We start from the raw sequence: 18,107 nt of genomic DNA, 5'->3' as shown, positions 1-18,107 counted from the left end.
AATTATGAGATAATGACCACATTAAAAATGACCATGTTATGCTAAATTTATGGAAAAAAGGCCATTATAAACAATATAATTATATTTCTTGAATTGTAATTGTTTGATACTGATTGGACTTTCATGACAGAACTGTACCGTTCAAGTTTATAAGAACCAAGTAGCCACAACCGCTTTATTTCCCCATAAATGTCACATTTTGCGCAGTTACAAATCCTTTATTGACATAAATCACTAAGAATTTTTATTACCTAAATTAATATATGTTAATATGTAATGGTATACACTGTAGCAGTATTTTCCTAATCAGAAAAACGCTTCTAAGTAAATAAGTAAATTAAACATCAACAAACACACACACTCACACAATGTACTATTTGTGTTTATGTGTTTAATATACTTGTGTAATGTGATCAAAACATTTTTGTTTTGTTTTGATCACATTAGCTAATATGATCAAAATATTATATTATCAAAATATTATTATTACAACTTGCCAGTAGACCTGTTCATGTCTGTGATTGGTTATATGCTGCCAACACCAGATCATACATGTGGAAGCACAAGCTAGATTTGGAAACCTCAGGTTTAGCTTCAGAACAGAAAACTGATCATACACTACGAAGGTTCGCCGTTTTCTGATCTCTTTGTGAGTTAAACACAGCCTAAACAAGTGCAACACTGGAACCTAAATAACTGCAACAAACTGACAAGTTGTGCTGCCTACACAAGGATCCAGGTTTCAGTACTGCAGTCATTATTCCATCAAGACTGAAGAGCTCAACTGTGCTCTTGCTTCGGCCTCACACCAGGAGTGAAGCTTTTCACTTTATAATATCACTCAGGGAACATTATAGGACAAGATCTTACGCAGTTAAGAAGTATACAATTAGAGAAAGTCACAAAAACAATTCAGATTATGTCCTTTCACAAATACATGATATACGTTACATAGGTCAACAAATGAAAAGAGAAACAAGTTCAATTTATTGTTTCTCTTACAATTTTCTGAAGCTCATCATTTACTCCTGTCATTTACTCCTTTCTCTATTCTTGCAGCAAATCCAGCTTCTTGACTATGTAAGTTTTGGTTTTTTTTAACATGTGAAATGTAATGTCAACCATTTCCTGGAGTGGTGGAGAATCATATGATAATAGCATTGCTTCTACCAATTGAGGAAAAAGTTCCTTCATTTCTTCATTGAATTGTTTTGAGGCCATTGTCACTCTGTACTTGGATTCTTCCTAAAGGAGAAAAATAAAACTTTTCACATATAGTATTTCTACTCATATTATAGACTTTCTGGGAATAAACTTGAGACTGACTGACCCACCTTCAGTCTGTCTTCCTGTTCTATCGCTGTTTGAAGGGTTTCCTTGAATATTTCCTGAAAGGAAAGGAACAGAACATAGTGCATGTGTTACAGAATATAAACAACAGAAAAGGAACATAAATCAAACAGGAAGGTAATATTTATGTTACAATATATATATATTCAATATTAAGAAATTGGTAGATTTTAATTTACCAGTTTTTCCTTGTTATCCAGTGAACTTGCGAGATCAAATATTTTTGTGATTTCAGCTGTTCTATACACGCCATCTTCCTAATGGAAAGAAAAATAGTACAATTAAATTTACCCGACTATACTGAGTAGTGTAGTAAGTACAGAGAAATACCGTACTTGTATGACTTTTGCATAATCTGATATTACTGTGTTGTTGTCGTTGCAACATATATTTGTCCAGGACCAACATTGCAACTGACCAATGGCATTGTCTGAGCATTCAGTTAACAGTAGCCAAGAAGGTAATGGTAAGGGTAAAGGTAGGTAAAAATAAAAATTATCACAAGCAAAAAATAACCCCACAAATAACCTAAATTTGATGGCTTCATAATATGTTTATTAATAATTAATAAAGAAAATACTTTTAATAATGTTTTTTTTTCTGTCAACACACATAACAGACTTTTAAAGCCTTGTGAGAAACTTGCAAACTGACCCACCTTGTGTTTGTCAACTTCTTCGCTTACTCTTTTCAGTATTTGCTGAAACTTGAGAGAACAACAGTGGCTTTTATAACCCATTACAAAAAGGGAGCAATTCCAACATTTAATGAGCTCTTAATTACTGGAAGAATTTACATGTATGTGCAAATAATCCTGTAATTACTGCCACATCAAGAGATTGACAAAGGAGGAATTTACCACTTGGTCCTTGGCCCAGATTGCAATGAAAATAAGGCACAGAAGAGATAAGATGAACAGAATTATAAAGACAAACAAGCACTTGATGAATCTGAAGCAAGTTCGCCCTCTTGTTCTGGTAGCTGCTTCTGCCATCACTGTTAGAATTAAAAGAACCCATTAGGTTAAGACACCATGTCAATAACATTAATAAGAAACTGACACACACACATACGGCAACAAATTTTAATGTTACACTTTGCAAACATCATATTTTATGTTACTGATCTTACCTGTTTGGGAATGGACGACGATCTGATGTTCTGTGCTGGTAAATAATGAAAACACAATGAGGTGGCGTGTTTGAAAGGTTCCCTATACTCTGTTGTCCTTTCACTTTCTTTCATCTCACGTGCATTAGCTGCAGTTTTACTTTCATTTTGACTGAACTAACCTTTTTCTGGTCCACTTTATAGGAATAGAGACCCATTAGTTATTGGTCCCAGATTTTCAGCAGCTTGCAAACAATAAGTTTTATAACATTTTAGTTTTAGTAAATAATATATGTACATTAGTAGATAGTTTGTCTACTTAGATGATGAGTTTTTATAGTAGTAAAATTATTAATTTCTAAATCAAAAACAACAAAACAGCCTACAAAACAATAACTATTAAGATCATATAAAACTTTATGTATTATTACATATTTGTTCATGAATTTTGCTCATTCTATTTTCCAGGGTGTCACTGATGAGTTACAAGTCAAATAAGATCTGTTGTTTTGGTAGCTGCTTCTGCCATCACTGTTAGGATTAAAAGAATCTATTAGGTTAAGAAAACACCATGTCAATAACATAAATAAGAAACTGACACATACACACACTGGAACAAATTTTAATGTTACACTTTGCAAGCATCATATTTTATGTTACTGATCTTACCTGCTTTGCGACGATCTGATGTGTTGTACTAGTCAGAAGTGGTTAGTGGACCCAGACTCGGACCCCTCGGTACAGTAGATCAGTGCTATTGTTTACTGTGAAGAAATGAGTAAACAACAATCCACAGTGCAAATCTTGCTTCGTGGCACTCCCTTTTCCCGTGGTGTGTGGTAATGCGTCAGTGTACAATAAATTCCCCAAACTCCGTGAATCTCTCCTCCAGTCTCTCCGTCTCGCCCTTCCTCCTGAAGACAGCAAACACAAACACAGTTAGCTCAGCTCAGCTCGCTAGCAATTACCCAACAATACGCTTGTAGTGATGGGAATTCCAGCTCTTTTTAGAGAACCGGCTCTTTCGGCTCGCCTATCCAAAAAAAGAAAACCCTAACCTGGCTCTTTCGACTTTGTTGCTTTAATTTATTTATTATCAACAGCAATATAAAATTGTGCAGACAATGAATTACTAATGTAAAAAAAGTTTTTTATTTATTTATGTTTATTATATACTTTTACTCATTCACTCCACATAAAATGTATAAAATAAATTATAAAGTACAAAAAACACAAAATACACATAAAATACAAAAAACAACTATTTACATTTCTACTTTTAACTATTTTAACTAATTTAATTCAGCCTTTTCCTTTTAAACAAATTTCAAGGAAAACAACACAAAACACTTCAAACCACAACACAATAAAAATATAAATCAATATGCAAAACAAAAAAGAAGATGCACGTTCTCTGTCACATAGGCGTGGGATGATTTTTGGGAGAGTGTTTTCCTGCTTGTAATTGCATACATAGGATTCAGTGCATGAATAAACTTTCTGAATCCTTTAACACCCACAGCTGAAATAGTTTGAAATCAAGTGCAATCATCTTTGCCAGGTCTTCATCAATTGAGTTCTGTCTTGCTGGGGTCACAGACCTCTGCAAAAACTAATAAAGCTCTGGTTTGGTATAGGTGGTGGTGGTGATATAGCGCAAGATGCTGTAGATGCAGCAGCAGCAACAGTTGCAATAGGCATCTTTATTACTATCAAACTCAACTGACTGCGTTTTATCTTCCCAATGCACTGATGGGTGGACAGTTCTCAGGTGCCTGTGCAGGCTGTTTGTGGAGCCGGCTCTATATGATAACCTTTTCTTGCAGACTGTACATTCTGCCTATGTATTGTCAATAAAATTGAAATGGTTCCAGATTTTGCTTCTTTTCTTGGTGTCAATCATTTTCTTTACTATAACTTTCTAATGTGATGATGTTGTCTCTTGTTGTTGCCCCTGGCTCTCTTTCTCTCCCTCTCCCTCCTGCTCTGTTTCTGTGGTACTGCGAGTGGGCAAACATAAGGCTGTGTTTGCGACCCTCTGCTCAGCACAAACACAAGACTCACGTGCGGTGTGAAGCAAAAAAAAGTAAGAAAGAGAGAGGGTGAGAGAAAGAAAAAAAAAGAAACATGGAGCCGGCTCCCGTTGTTCACTTCAAAATCTGTCCCTAAGAGCCGTTTTGTTTGCGACAGACACATAACTATATGCTTGAGTCACTACCAGGCTTGGTGCGATACTCCAGCGCTGACCATCACTCAACCCTGGCTTAAGTAGTCTTATTAGAGTCTAATTAGAAACAGCTGAAGTGCCCGAATCAGCTGTCGGAGGGACAGCTCTCACGAGGAGGAGCTTCCGGGTCGGAGGTCACTCAGCAGAGTGTTGCTCAGAAAGAGCAACCTCTGCAAACCACAAGAGGAGACTGCTACACATGTGCGAAAGGCATCTACTTCCGCTCGAAGCATTTTACGATAGTTACGGGTCAGATTATCTGGTAAGACATTAACAGTATCTCTTAAAACGTTTGCAATAATGAAACATTTCAATATAATGTAGACAAAAAGGGGAAAAAAAAGATAGTTACGGATTAGGTCTACTCGTACTATCCGTACCGCGCATGTGCAGATGTTCTCTTCTTCTTCTGTTTTGTTTAATGGCAGTTAAACAAAACAGAAGACTCCCCAGTGTACGAGGATACCGCCACTTGCTGACTGAGCGAATTAGCCCTATTGTAAACTGAATTACAAATCGTGTTTGTATATGCGTGTTATATTTGATTAATGATAGTCGAGTGTGTTTATGCTTCTCTGTGTGGAAAGGATTGATTGGAATTGTGATGATGATGTCCACTATCCCTGTCAATTTTCAGTAAACACTTAATCTGGCTGATGAATCTTCACGTTATTTGGAGCTGTGTTTCTGATTTTTTCCAAAAGACAACATCATCACATTAGAAAGATATAGTAAAGAAAATGATTGACACCAAGAAAAGAAGCAAAATCTGGAACCATTTCAATTTTATTGACAATACATAGGCAGAATGTACAGTCTGCAAGAAAAGGTTATCATATAGAGCCGGCTCCACAAACAGCCTGCACAGGCACCTGAGAACTGTCCACCCATCAGTGCATTGGGAAGATAAAACGCAGTCAGTTGAGTGTGATAGTAATTCTGCTGCCCTCAGGTGAATGTATGGCTATTCACCCTATGCAGCGAGCTTAACATAAGAGGAGATGGTTCCAGGAACAACAAGACACATCGCTTTGTCTTTGTGTCTTTAACTGAAGACCGTTTTTTCCTCTTTTAATTTGTAAGACTGTGAACATACAGTAAAATAATACGTAAGCATAAGTATTGACATATTTTGTAACCAAAAACAAGTTAGCAACATAGCTTTTCTTATGCTTTACATTCACCATAAACATCTTTCCTTTATATGTTCAAATAACCTTTTAAGTAACATGAAAGTGACAAATCATACAGAAAATAAAGCTAGACATTGCTTACTTACAGATTATGGCTCAACAAACTCCCCAACGATGTAAACTGGGCTTAAAGTTGTGCAGCTTGTTTTCTGCTCCATGCATTTTCTCCAGTGTTGCCAACTCCTCAGTAAGGAAAATTGCTATTGGTTGTCCTAAAAGTCGCTAGAAGTCGCTAAATGACGTCATCGCCTAATTTGCATAATTGGTCATGCTAATCTAATTGTAACCTATGTTGTTGCAGAGAGAAATAACATCGTGGAAGAGACATAAAGTGAGTAAAAAACGTCCTAAATGCATTTAGAGTTTATTTAGAACTACAAATTAAATTTCTTTTAGCAATTATTGTTTTTTTTAATGTCACAATTCCAACCCTGCTCCTTTATCCGGGCTTGGACCGGCAAAAGTGACCCGAAATAGGCGCTCTGGTGGAGTTACTTTGTGTGTGTGTGTTTATAAGTAGTTTTAAACCTTGTGATCCACAAAACAGCATAAGAGTAAAAGAAGAACTGACTGCGTTACAGCACCCGCTGCTTGTTGAGAGTAAAAGCGATACGCGCTTTCACGTCTTTTTTTAAGGGGTCTGAAAACTCGCTAAATATAGCGACAAAGTCGCTGAGTTGGCAACACTGATTTTCTCACACTGCCTGCGTGAACTTTGCCTGCTGCTTACAACACATCACCAAAGGGGGTAGTGTAGTGCACACCAAATAACTAAAGAAGAAACCACAAACTGAAGGGGTAATACTGCCCACTATTGGGAAACCTGAGAAATGCGCCAGCCAAAGAAACCCAGTAAAGCAACAACAGAGGGGCAGAATAGTAATAAAGATGCCAGTGTGTCTACTACATCTCCAACTGTTGCTGCTGCTGCATCTACAGCATCATGCAGTATACTAGTGATGCGCGAATCATGAACAAATCTTTCAATACTCGAGAATCACTTTACTGACTCATGAATCATGATTCACAAGCCCAACTGACTCACTGACTCATCCCTGTTGCTGTTAGCAGCAATATACCTAGCTTATAATTAAAATTGTGGAGAAAAACACAACATCCAGTATCTTAACAAAAAAACTTCTGCTCTGAACTGGAAGAAAATACCCTGAGTAGAAGCTCACATCAAGACAATAGCTCCTTGGTTCACAGTAGCATCGCTCTGCTAACATGCTAACAGCACATTTGAGCTACTCACTCCCTCCGTTCTGTACTGAATCATAGAGCAAACGAATCACTCAATCACTCACTGGCCCTTTCGCAATTCTAAGTATGCAAGTACGTACTCGCGTTCTCGGCGAGAACGGACTTACCGAGAACACGAGCACGGACTCGCGATTTGTATAATTGGAACACCAACGTACTTGATGATGTCACAAGTCCGGAGTTTTTACTGCTGTCCCCTCTTAATTTAACTGTAAGAAATATGTTATGAAGCTTAACTTTAATCACAGCCAAACTGATTTACTCAGGAACAAATAAAACACTGAAATAAACCTAACATTAACATTTAGAAGTGACTTATAAATCATGTTTAACCTCAATAGCGAAATCTCTATTAATAAAAATAGTGTACTTGTATGTCTTAATAAAAACAAGCAGGTGAGATGTTAGAACACTTTTATTTTTATTTTAGTGGACACTCAATACAATAGACAGCTGCTGGGGTTTGGGGTTTGTTTAACCTGAGTAGTTGAAAACGATGTGCCGGGAGTCCGCTGTTCTCGTCGGCTCTAGTGATCCTCGCCCTCGCTATCTGCTGTGGAGCTGGTGGGTCACATACGTCTCCGAAAATGTCGGAGCACGTTTGGAAATATATGATATCTTGATAAATCGAGCAGATATTTGAAGCTTACACAGCTACATTCTCGCTTGAAAATAACTTAAAAGTTTATTTTGTGACCCAGAAACAGTAATATTTAAAAGTTTTTAGCCCCGCTTGTCCACCATTGCCATGTTTGAGTTTTGGACGAGTTTTGCTGCACCCCTTTTACTAGAACTTCCTTTAAAACTATGAATTATTTTTGGAGGTTTGAAAACTTGTAGTGAATACATTCATACAATTTAAATACAACTATCACAATATTTGAAAATATAAATAATGTAAATGTAAAATAAAATAATACAAAATAAAAACATTTACTTTATGTTGATATTCTGTTAGTTATGTCAACGACAGACAAAACTAATGACAGACATCTTGACCTGGCATAGGTTCAATTGTCCTGGTAAGGCATGAAAGTGAACTGCTCCCAAACAGAATATTTTTTCTGAAATCTCTACACCATAAATACATTCCTGTTTTTGTCTTTTCTATATGTCAGCTATGAAAATGGTCTATACATGAATAACTAAGTTTTGTCTTCTATATTAGATAATAGAAACTGGTATAAATTATAGGGTTTGTCTTCTTTTTAAGAAATTGTTAAGATATTCTGTACATGATTAGATAAATGCATCTATTCTGTGAATAAATGAAGGTTTCTTTAAATTGTCTTACACATCTTTGAAAGACTGAAATCCGCAACAGATTGCAAATCTAAATCTATGTTAGCTTAAGCAATCTGATCAGACCACTGAGGCTTGAGGGGAAAGCAAGAAGAAAGAAGAGAAAGAAATTAAAAGAATCAAAGAGAGTAAAAGGAGACAGAGTAGAAAGAAAAAAATAATGACATGTAAATAACAGGGTGAAGGGTTACAAATATGTAGAATTGCAATATTTTGTGTAGCAAAATTACATAAATTCAGTGACACTAGATATCAATATTTGATTAAATAACTTCAACTACCGTCAACTTCAACTACTCTGTGAAAACAACAAACAGACTCTTCTCATACACCACCATCCTGAGATAACAGATGAGAGATGATAGCAGACTGACTCAAACCTATGGCACACACAATGTGAGTGGTCCTCCAGTGCTGGCTCATCCTTACTCTCTTTTCTGTTCTGATCTTCATTCCCCCCCCCCCCCCGCGTGTGTGTTTGTTACAGTGGCAGAAATAGTTGAAATAGTTTCAACATGGAAAACAAGTGACATACAATAACTCAAAGCACAGGGTTTCACATGTGGTTTGGAAAAATAAACTTTTTAAAAAACTCTACTAGTATAAGTTAACTTTAGAATGCACTAAATGATAAATGCATTGTTTAGATATTTCAAAAGTGGACAAGCAATTTGGGTGGCACGGTGGTTAGCACTGTTGCTGCACAGCAAGAAGGTCCTGAGTTCAATTCCACCATCAGGCTCGGGTCTTTCTGTGTGGAATTTGCATGTTCTCCTTGTGTTTGTGTGGGATTACTCCAGCTTCCTCTCACTGTGCAAAGCTGTGAGGATAGGTTAATTGTTTAATCTAAATTGAAAGTGAGTGCAAATAGTTGTCTGTCTTTGTGTGTTCGACTGGTGACCTGTCCAGGGTGTACCCTGACTCTTGCCCTATGACAGCTGGGATAGGCTCCAGCAACCCTGAACAGGATAAGTGGAAGCGAATGGATGAATGGACAATTTGGATTATATGTTACATAATTTGTAAATAGATTACATGCATTTTAGTTGCTAGGGATATTACATAAAAGAAAAAGTTGTTTATTTTTGCGAGAGATACAGTGTCTCACAAATGTGACACAAGCCTTTGCATTTTTTTGAGTTTTTTTAGTCTGTTTCTTATTGCTGAATCATGAACTCTGACATGAGACGTGTGAAGTTTGTTTCTTTAGATCATGGCACGATGCGGTACTTTTTGGGATCTTTTAGCCTGCTTCACTTTATCAGAGTAGTACTGTTCAAATGATTTCTTGATTCAACTGGTCTGCCAGCAATCAGGCCTGAGTATGTTTAGTGAAACTAAACTAATTTAATCACAGTTAAATCACGATTTAACAAGACGGGCAATTACTTTTTCACACAGGACCAGGCTGGTTTGGATTACTTTTCTTCCTTAATTAAAGGAGTCATCATTTAAATCATTTGACCATTTATTCAAGTGGCATTTGTCTAATTTTTTTTTTTTTTTTGATGATCTGAAACAGCTACAGTTAAGTGTGACAAATATTCTAATGTGCTAAAACACTAGTAAATGAGGAAGGGGACAAACACTTTTTCACACCACTGTAGATATTTTGACAACAAACAATACTAAAAGTCGGTATATGTCTTTATTATGTGTCAATTTATATAAACATTGCTTCCACATCTGAAAACAAGACATGTCAGAAAAAGATAGGAGTACCACAGATGTACTCCCATAATATCCTCTGAACAGTTGTAGCTAATAGCAAAATCCTAGGTTACTTTATGTCAAACTGTAATGAAGGATGACAGAAAAAGTTAAACCATAGTTTTACAAAGTACTATATGACAGGGGAACTAAATAGATGCTATTAGAGAAAAGGAGAGAAAAAGAAAAAAGACTGACATTTAAGTTACAAATCAGCTTCCTGTTCCTCAAGAAATTCAATAAATTTCTTAGTTTTTCCCAGTTTCTTTTCACTTTCCTCAATTTTTTCGCTGAACTCCTCGTGCTTCCTGTTAACATAAGCTTCTGTTTGCTTCAAATAATTCTTAACGTTCTCCATAAATTTATCTAGTGGAGGAATATCTGCATCACGTGATGCTTGCATCGTTTTCTTCATCAGTGCGATCATCGGGTCCATAAAGCTCATGTATTCAGTCATCAGCTCTGTAGTGGAGGCCACCTCTTCCTCATGCTCAGCCTAATAGGACAACATTTAATCACTTTAATAACATTACACAAATTCAGTTTACTATTGCACATTATAATTTTTTTAATATGTACAGCTCTCTAATACACCACTACAATGTTTGGCAAGTATGTGAGAAACATGTACTGACCTTCAGTTTTTCTATTTGTTGTCGTGTTTTCTGATAGGTTTCTCTGAGTTGTTCCTGAAAATCCAAAGTGACCATTGAGATGGTTATTGTTCAATAGATGTATGGCTGAAGTTATAAAATAGTGCATAATGTAACAAATACTAATGATATTAGTGTTATTATGAAACACTGTTTTCTGTTACATTGCTGCTTTGGTGCACAAATGGCCTACACCATTTCTGTCTGAAATATAACAGTTTTGTGTTGTTGTTTTGCTTATTTTTGTACTGTTTCTTTTGTTATAATCAGATAGAAATGTCAAAAAGTCTGAATAACATATAAAGAAATGAAAAAAACCCAACACATTTCATAAGAAAACGTATTTGTGGTCACTCGCAAACTCTGTTGACTTGCAAATTACTTCAATAAAGTCACTGAAGATTAAGCAAAAACTAGTGGTCCTTAAGTGTAAAATTGCTGACTGAGCAATGTTGAATGTACCAGTTGGTCCTTGTCTATCAGGGCACTTGAAAGGCAAACCAGACACAGCAGGGTGAACATGAGAAACAGGCCTTTGGTGGTGCGGGAAACAGTCACTCCACTGCTTGAGGCTAAAGCTGCTGCTGCCATCACTGTTCTGTTTAAGTCTGTTTCTAAAAAGAAAATGTACAAGTGTTAGGAAAAAGAGGTGAATAATACGTTTCCAGACTGGAGAGCAGGGACGTGCAGAGAGGTTTAAAGGGGCGGGTGCTCAAAGTTAAAAAGGGGCACTTTGAACCAGGTTGAATAACAACAACACACATTCATCAAGAATCTAATATGGGAAGGGCAGGGCTGTGTTGATCTGAGACTGTAGACATTAAAAAGTCCATAGGAGAGATGGTAGCTGATTAAACAAGTGTCATGAGATAATAACAAAATGCAAAGATTGGTGACAGCGCTTGGAACCATAAGGCAACAAAAAACTGTGAGAAATAATTTAGGCTCTGCCTGTGAATCACTCTTTGCTTCTCTTCTTCCTTCCATCATTTCATATATCACTCTCCACTTGCTGTCTATCTGAGAACAAGGCACAACTTGTTATTGCAATAAACTATAATTTAATTATCCACACCTAACAACTCTTGCACTTAATCTATAATAAAATGATGACAGAAAAATGTTATAGCACTGCCTTTAGTAGCCTCACACAGCTCCTACTGTTTCCTCCTCATGTCCTTACCAGCCATGTCTGGACAATGTTATATCATGAGTAATAATTTAAAAAAATCTATATACATAAAACACACACATGCACACACAGTGACATTTTAGACCTTCTTCAGAATACTGTATATACTATGGGCATCACGGTGCTGATCCAGAATCCTTACATTATTATTTATTACTAGAGCTACAATAATAAAGCAATGAGGAGGGGGAAGTAATAAATATGAAATAATGTATTTATGATGATTCCATTTGTTTCACTATCCACTCTGTGCAGGGGCAAAGCTTATTACATTTTTAAACTGTAGAGATACAATCATTTTACTGCTGTAAAATCCAAATTTTGTCTTATTTAAAATATAAATCTAATATAATCTGCTTCTTAATGTATGTTCTTTAAAATACAGCGTGTGTTTTTTAATATATTATAATTATAATAATGCATAATTATGTGGACATGCATATTAGATCGTTTTTAGTGAAATATAATCCCTCCAGAAAGGCAGGAAAAGCCCGGAAACTTACTTTCAAACTAAATATGTTCCCTAAAACGGTGACAGAGCTACAGACCCATGACAGCCTTACACAGGTAGCCAGCAGCTATGACCAGCACTACTTGTGCAGTTAATAAAAGGACAGGTAATGTTTGTCGCGCTGTTGCACACACAGCACGCTCGTTTGTTTCAGTTCGTCAGTTGCAACAAGACAGCTTACCAACGTGTACGTAATAAGCCAATATTCCTGTGTGCTATACACTACAGTGTACGCTGTACACCTACTTACTGGTTGTGTCGCATCAGTCTGTGTCTCTGAGTTAACTTGTGTTTCTCCTACAGCTCCGGACCGCTAAAAATGCGCGTGCTCTTTGTGAGCTCGTTCCCGTCTCGTAACTAGCGCGTTCTGCCGTCAAGGGCGACCATTGGTTAAATGTGATCATGTGACTGATGCAAGCCAGATCCTTTTATTTAGCAAAACTGTGATTAATAGTTAAATATTATTGTTGAGGGGCACAGACAGGACTCCGCACGCACACACACATAAAAAAAAAAAAAAAAAAATTTTTTAAAAAGTTGCCTTATCAAAAGGGCACTTTGGGCACCCATCAGGAAAGGGGCGGGTGCTCAAGCCCCTCTAGCCCCCCCCCCTCTGCACGTCCCTGCTGGAGAGTTTTAAATTCTAGCTTCATTATTATTTTAAATCAAAAGATTTACAACATCAAGATGTGTAAAGAACACACAAATTACAAAGAAATGCTGAAACTACTGAACTGCAACACATTTTGTAAAATTTTCAAATCATTTTCTAAAAGTCTTAAAATAAACTATGAGATGATCAGTTTTAATTTTCAGACTTACCTGTAACGTGAAAAGAATCTGGTGAATGAATAAATGACCAGAGCTCCTTTGTCCTTTTAAATATACACTGCTGTTTCCACCTCCCATTTCCTCCATGTGTGTGGGTGTGTTAAGGTGTGTTCCAGTGTTGTTCGTATTATGTCAACTGAGGTGATAAAACTATTATTTTCGCTTGCGTTTTTATGTCAGGCTTTCACTTTTGTTTCACAGATATTTGCCTGTTTTACTTCACAGGAATTCTATGTGAAAATGCAAAACCCGAATGCTTAAAAAACACCCTAGCCCATTTACTGCTGCCACATCATCTGAAGAATCAACTTATTGTTGAAGCTGAGAAATTTATTTGACACATGATGGTGGTGAAATTGCTTTCAAAAAGTTTTTTGTTTTGTAAATGTAAGGAGTAGAACATACAGAGATTTATTTTAAAATGAGGGGAGTAAAAGTAAAAAGTTGCTAAAAAAATAACTACTCAATTACAGACAAAATATTTGTACTTTGTTACTTCCTACCTCTGCCTGTCAGTAATGAGTTATTTTAAACATACACATCACATAAGTTTTAATATAATACATATAAATAGAACTACACATACATACAAATAATTAAATAAAAAAATCAACAGCTTTTTTTGGTTTTTGTTGTAAATCACAGTATTTGTTGACTCGAATATTAGTGCAAAATCACTCAAGAAGGAAGGTAATACATTTTTAAAAAATGAAGAGGTGGCATCACAATATGCTTTAATAGATTACACTGGCACTCCAATACTGGCTCTCCTGTGTGTGTGCTTGGGTAATTTGTTTCTAGGTGTGTTGCACTGTGTTTTCTCGAAAGACTTCTTCCATATTTGCCTTTGAATCTCAGGGTTTCACATTTGGTTAACAAATAACTTTAAAAACCAATAACTAGGTGTGTGTGTAGGTGTGTGTGTCTCACAGTCAGTTTCCTAGTATGTGTGTGTAATGTTTGGGAAATAATTATTGTTCATCATTGTTTAATTCATATATCTACTAAATCATTGTGAGTGCCTCACTCACAGAAAAGGCAATCACTGGAGTTAAGTTATGTGAGTGTTTTGAAGTATATCTTATAATCAAACTCCCATTGAAAAATATTATAACACTTGAAATAAGTTACACACATGTTGGTATACCTCATATAATTCATCCCACGTTTAGGTTTGTTATGAGCATGTGTAATTAAAGCAGCATGTTTGTAAATACTTTGTAAGAAGCAGTGAAATGTCTGTCTGAATCCTTGAATTCAAAGTCAAGCGAGAGGACAACAAAGCCCTCAGAAAAATTTTAATAGAATAACAAAATCCCAGAGTTATGATAGAAGGAACATAGATGCAAGCACAGGGAACAAGGATGGTGGCAGTGAAGGACATAGTGCCCCCTAGGGGTGAACAACCTGCCAAGATCAAACACAGGCATGGGCAAAGTCATGGATGCAAGGATTAAATAATGTTAGACCAGGGGTAGGCAACTCCAGGCCTCGAGTACCGGTGTCCTGGAGGTTTTAGATGTGTCCATGAGCCATCACAGCTGATTTAAAGGGCTAAATGACTCCTCAGCATTTCTTGAAGTTCTCCAGAGGCCTGGTAATGAACTAATCATTTGATTCAGTTGTGTTAACCCAGGGTGCAATCTAAAACCTGCAGGACACCGGCACTCGAGGCCTGGAGTTGCCCACCCCTGTGTTAGACTGCTCCAGAGTAAAGGAGGGAAATGGCTCCTGTTGTTTAAGTAAGAGTTAGAATGAGTCCAGACAGTCTGAATGTGAGAGTTTGTCTTTTGTCTTTTGTTGAGTCTGTGTGCTATGACTTAACAAAGTGTGAGGCATTGTTCCTTTGGCTCCAAGTTTGACCTTGCTCTTTGCCCTTTTTGACTCCAATAGAATAAAAGTCAATAAACTAATTTTGAGATCTTTTGAAAGAGAATCAGGCCTTCCAGCCACACGTTTATGAGTACAGCAGAGTACACAAAAATACCCAAATGACACTAACAGAATTAAAAAAAAAAACTGTGAAAGAGTGCAGAAGGCACTACATTATAAAAGTAATGTTTAACAAACAAAGAAAAAAATGTTTATACCAATATTTAAATTGGTTATGTATATTCTAGCTAATCCACTTCAGTGGCTGACAACTGGTATTGAAAAACAAAGTTGTTGATTATATTAAGAGATGCAAAACACTTTCTGACACTCCTTTTTTGCTTATTAAAAAAGTTATAACTATGTTTTAAAGACTGAAAAAGAACAACAACAATGTTTTATTTACATTTTACACAGCATCTCAGCTTTTCTGGAATCGTTTTATCTCCCTTTTCGTTTCAAGATATTCCTTAGTCGCTGCTTTTGACCTGAGATTGTCTCAGACAGCCCCTGAGCAAAAGGTGTAGACACTGATGGGGCTACAGCTTGATCTGGCACTCCCCTGTGCTAACTGGAGAGAGAGCATAGCAGATACAATACAACTAAACAAGCGACCGGCAAACACACCAAAACGTAATCACTGTTCCTTCAATTTATATCCTGGACGAGCCCTCACATTGTTATGTCCCCACGAAGAGGTCCAGGGGTGTGAGTGTGGGGACCAGTAACAAATGGGTCCGGAAATAGAATGAATAGGAAAACAGATAGAGTTGTTCTATTCATTCAATCAAGTTGTAGAAATGTCTGACAGAGGACTAGTGGAAACAGCATGCACATGAGCTCAGTATTGAGTGTAATGGAAAAGGTTAAGAATACTTGTGTATATTTTACAGCATATTGTAGTTTTTTAAAAAAAAGCTTTGCAAGAATTTTAAGCAAACTTTTTCTCACTTTGTCATTATTAGGTATAACATATAGAATCCATTTTAGAATAAGACTTTAACATGACAAAATGTGGAAGTGAAAGTGAAGCGCCGTGAATGCACTGTATGTCCTCTATGTTCTGACGATCAAAAATGTTTCATCAGACCAAAATCTGCCATCACTACCATGGTGTGACAGTTACACATGGAAAGCATCTATATAGATGTTAACTGAGCAAGTCTGTACATGTACTGATTATCTCGTTGAATTACTGTTTTTCTGAAACAAAAAGTTGGTCGTGACGCTGAGAGAGCACAATCTATTTTCAAAATGATTGGACTGGTAAGTTTTCCCTTTGATTTACTTCAGACGGTAAAGTCTGCGCTTAGAAAGAAATCAAAGGAAAAAACAAGCACAAGAGTAACTACAAAAAGTGACCAGCAGGTGTCGTACTTTATCAGGCACCCTCTCAATTGTCTCAATATATATATATATATATTTAAATATGATGTTGACAGTAACAGCAAACATCAACTTCCTGGTATTGTGGTCGCCTTTAACATAACACAGATATTTAATTTTAACTGACTAATATTCACATCCATTTTTTAATACTGAATATTTTTTTCATGATTGGAACTAGATTAAGTGTTACATCTGCAGTAATTATCACTTAGATTTAATCACAAACTTGACTCTGGAAACAGACTCAGCTCTCAGGTATGCAAATATGTCCATCCAAACTTTCAAGCATTGGAAAGTTTATCAGTGTGGCATTTTATTTAAAATAAAACTCTGACTATTCATGCTTTACATCCTGGGTCTGAATTTGAATGTAAAACAAAAGTTAAAAAAACCATTTTGTTGTACGCATGTATAATTTCTAAGAGAGTGGCGCTGTGCAGGGTGATTCAGTAAAAGGACTGGATGTTACAATCCCTGATAATGCATTGCTTTAAATGGAGAAAGTCTTGAGGGACGACTGTTATGAGGAAAGGCAGCCCAGAAACTTTACCAGCGGGACACATCATTGTGTGCCTCAACTTCTCAGGGTGTTTCGGTCTTTTAACCAAGCTAATCTGCCATTTTTTTTTTACCTTCCTTGGTTAGGTTAAGGGATTAGAGATCTGATCTAGATTATCATATTATAATTTGGGACACATCGTCAGTAGTGGACCTTGGATTCATCGGGTGTTTCGGCCATTATCACTAGATACCCTCATTCAAGGAGGCCCTGCCAGGGTTGATCAGGCAGTGGGTGTCTCACTGTTTTATGTTCAATTGTTATTTCTCTACTACTTTCTTCTGTTTAGTTTTCTACAGTTTTTTTCTCATATCAATTCACTGCAACTGAGAAGTAATGCTAACCTCTTTAATATTTATGACAGGGAAAATTAAGGAAAATTATAATATTTTAGCTGAAAGTCTAAACTTTAGTCACATCTTGACTGTTTGGTTTCAAATCGTAAATACATGGAGGCAAAACAACAAAATGCAGACAAGCACAATACAAAACGTAAAGACCTCACTGTATAAAAAGTAGCTGCATGCATTCATTATATTTGTTATATCAGAGGCATTTCCAATTCACAGTCTACACATCGGGTGAATCCTCAGTTTGTTTGCCTTTTGTTTTGATTTTTGCTTTTTTTCTTGTTGTTGTTTGCTTGTTTTTAAGCTTTTGTGCTTGGGGAAATTAAATCTGCACATAATATAATCCAGATTCCAAAGCAGAGATTTCCTAACCTGGATTATTAAGCACTACTCAAGACTTGAAATAGTATTTAGGATGTAAAATGATGTGTAATATTTTAAGCACACACTTGATTTACAGTTGAAGAATCATTGGTCAAGGATGTCATAATGTAAAAAATGTGCCAAACATTAACTAAAAGAATTTAAATATGTATTATTTGAAGGAATATGTTTGATTTTACTTGGAAACAAAAAGAAAGGCCCACCACCCGCA

The 18,107-nt window shown here is 36.4% G+C and overlaps 2 protein-coding genes across 3 annotated transcripts; both read right to left on the bottom strand.

The window, feature by feature from the left end:
- Positions 1 to 500: 500 nt before the first annotated feature.
- On the bottom strand, positions 501 to 3,352 carry LOC308403149 (uncharacterized protein). 2 transcript variants are annotated; one of them, XM_080892409.1, is made up of 7 exons: positions 3,130 to 3,352; positions 2,482 to 2,516; positions 2,210 to 2,346; positions 2,009 to 2,056; positions 1,530 to 1,607; positions 1,335 to 1,388; positions 501 to 1,245 (listed from the first exon to the last, which is right to left on the bottom strand). In XM_080892409.1, the coding sequence occupies exons 3-7, from the start codon at positions 2,342 to 2,344 to the stop codon at positions 1,048 to 1,050; spliced, it is 513 nt and encodes a 170-aa protein (XP_080748535.1). In that variant the 5' UTR covers positions 2,345 to 2,346; positions 2,482 to 2,516; positions 3,130 to 3,352; the 3' UTR covers positions 501 to 1,047. The 2 variants fall into 2 exon arrangements, with proteins under 2 accessions (XP_080748535.1, XP_080748536.1); XM_080892410.1 differs by having other exon boundaries at positions 2,482 to 2,511.
- Positions 3,353 to 10,360: 7,008 nt separating this feature from the next.
- On the bottom strand, positions 10,361 to 13,385 carry LOC308407674 (uncharacterized protein; the record flags this gene model as incomplete). Its single annotated transcript, XM_080899472.1, has 4 exons — positions 13,334 to 13,385; positions 11,271 to 11,422; positions 10,791 to 10,844; positions 10,361 to 10,651 (listed from the first exon to the last, which is right to left on the bottom strand). The coding sequence occupies exons 2-4, from the start codon at positions 11,397 to 11,399 to the stop codon at positions 10,361 to 10,363; spliced, it is 474 nt and encodes a 157-aa protein (XP_080755598.1). The 5' UTR covers positions 11,400 to 11,422; positions 13,334 to 13,385.
- Positions 13,386 to 18,107: the final 4,722 nt, after the last annotated feature.

This window comes from Rhamphochromis sp. 'chilingali' (assembly GCF_963969265.1).
Source record: "Rhamphochromis sp. 'chilingali' genome assembly, chromosome: 1".
In the NCBI taxonomy this organism is placed as follows: Eukaryota; Metazoa; Chordata; class Actinopteri; order Cichliformes; family Cichlidae; genus Rhamphochromis; species Rhamphochromis sp. 'chilingali'.
This window is presented reverse-complemented; position numbering and strand designations above follow the sequence as displayed.

Excerpts from the sequence above, each read along its gene's own strand:
- LOC308403149 (XM_080892409.1), bottom strand. The coding sequence starts at position 2,344 with ATGGCAGAAGCAGCTACCAGAACAAGAGGGCGAACTTGCTTCAGATTC. Across the intron at positions 1,608-2,008 it reads AAGAAGTTGACAAACACAAG|GAAGATGGCGTGTATAGAAC; the intron begins GTGGGTCAGTTT and ends TCTTTCCATTAG. Across the intron at positions 1,389-1,529 it reads TGGATAACAAGGAAAAACTG|GAAATATTCAAGGAAACCCT; the intron begins GTAAATTAAAAT and ends CTTTCCTTTCAG.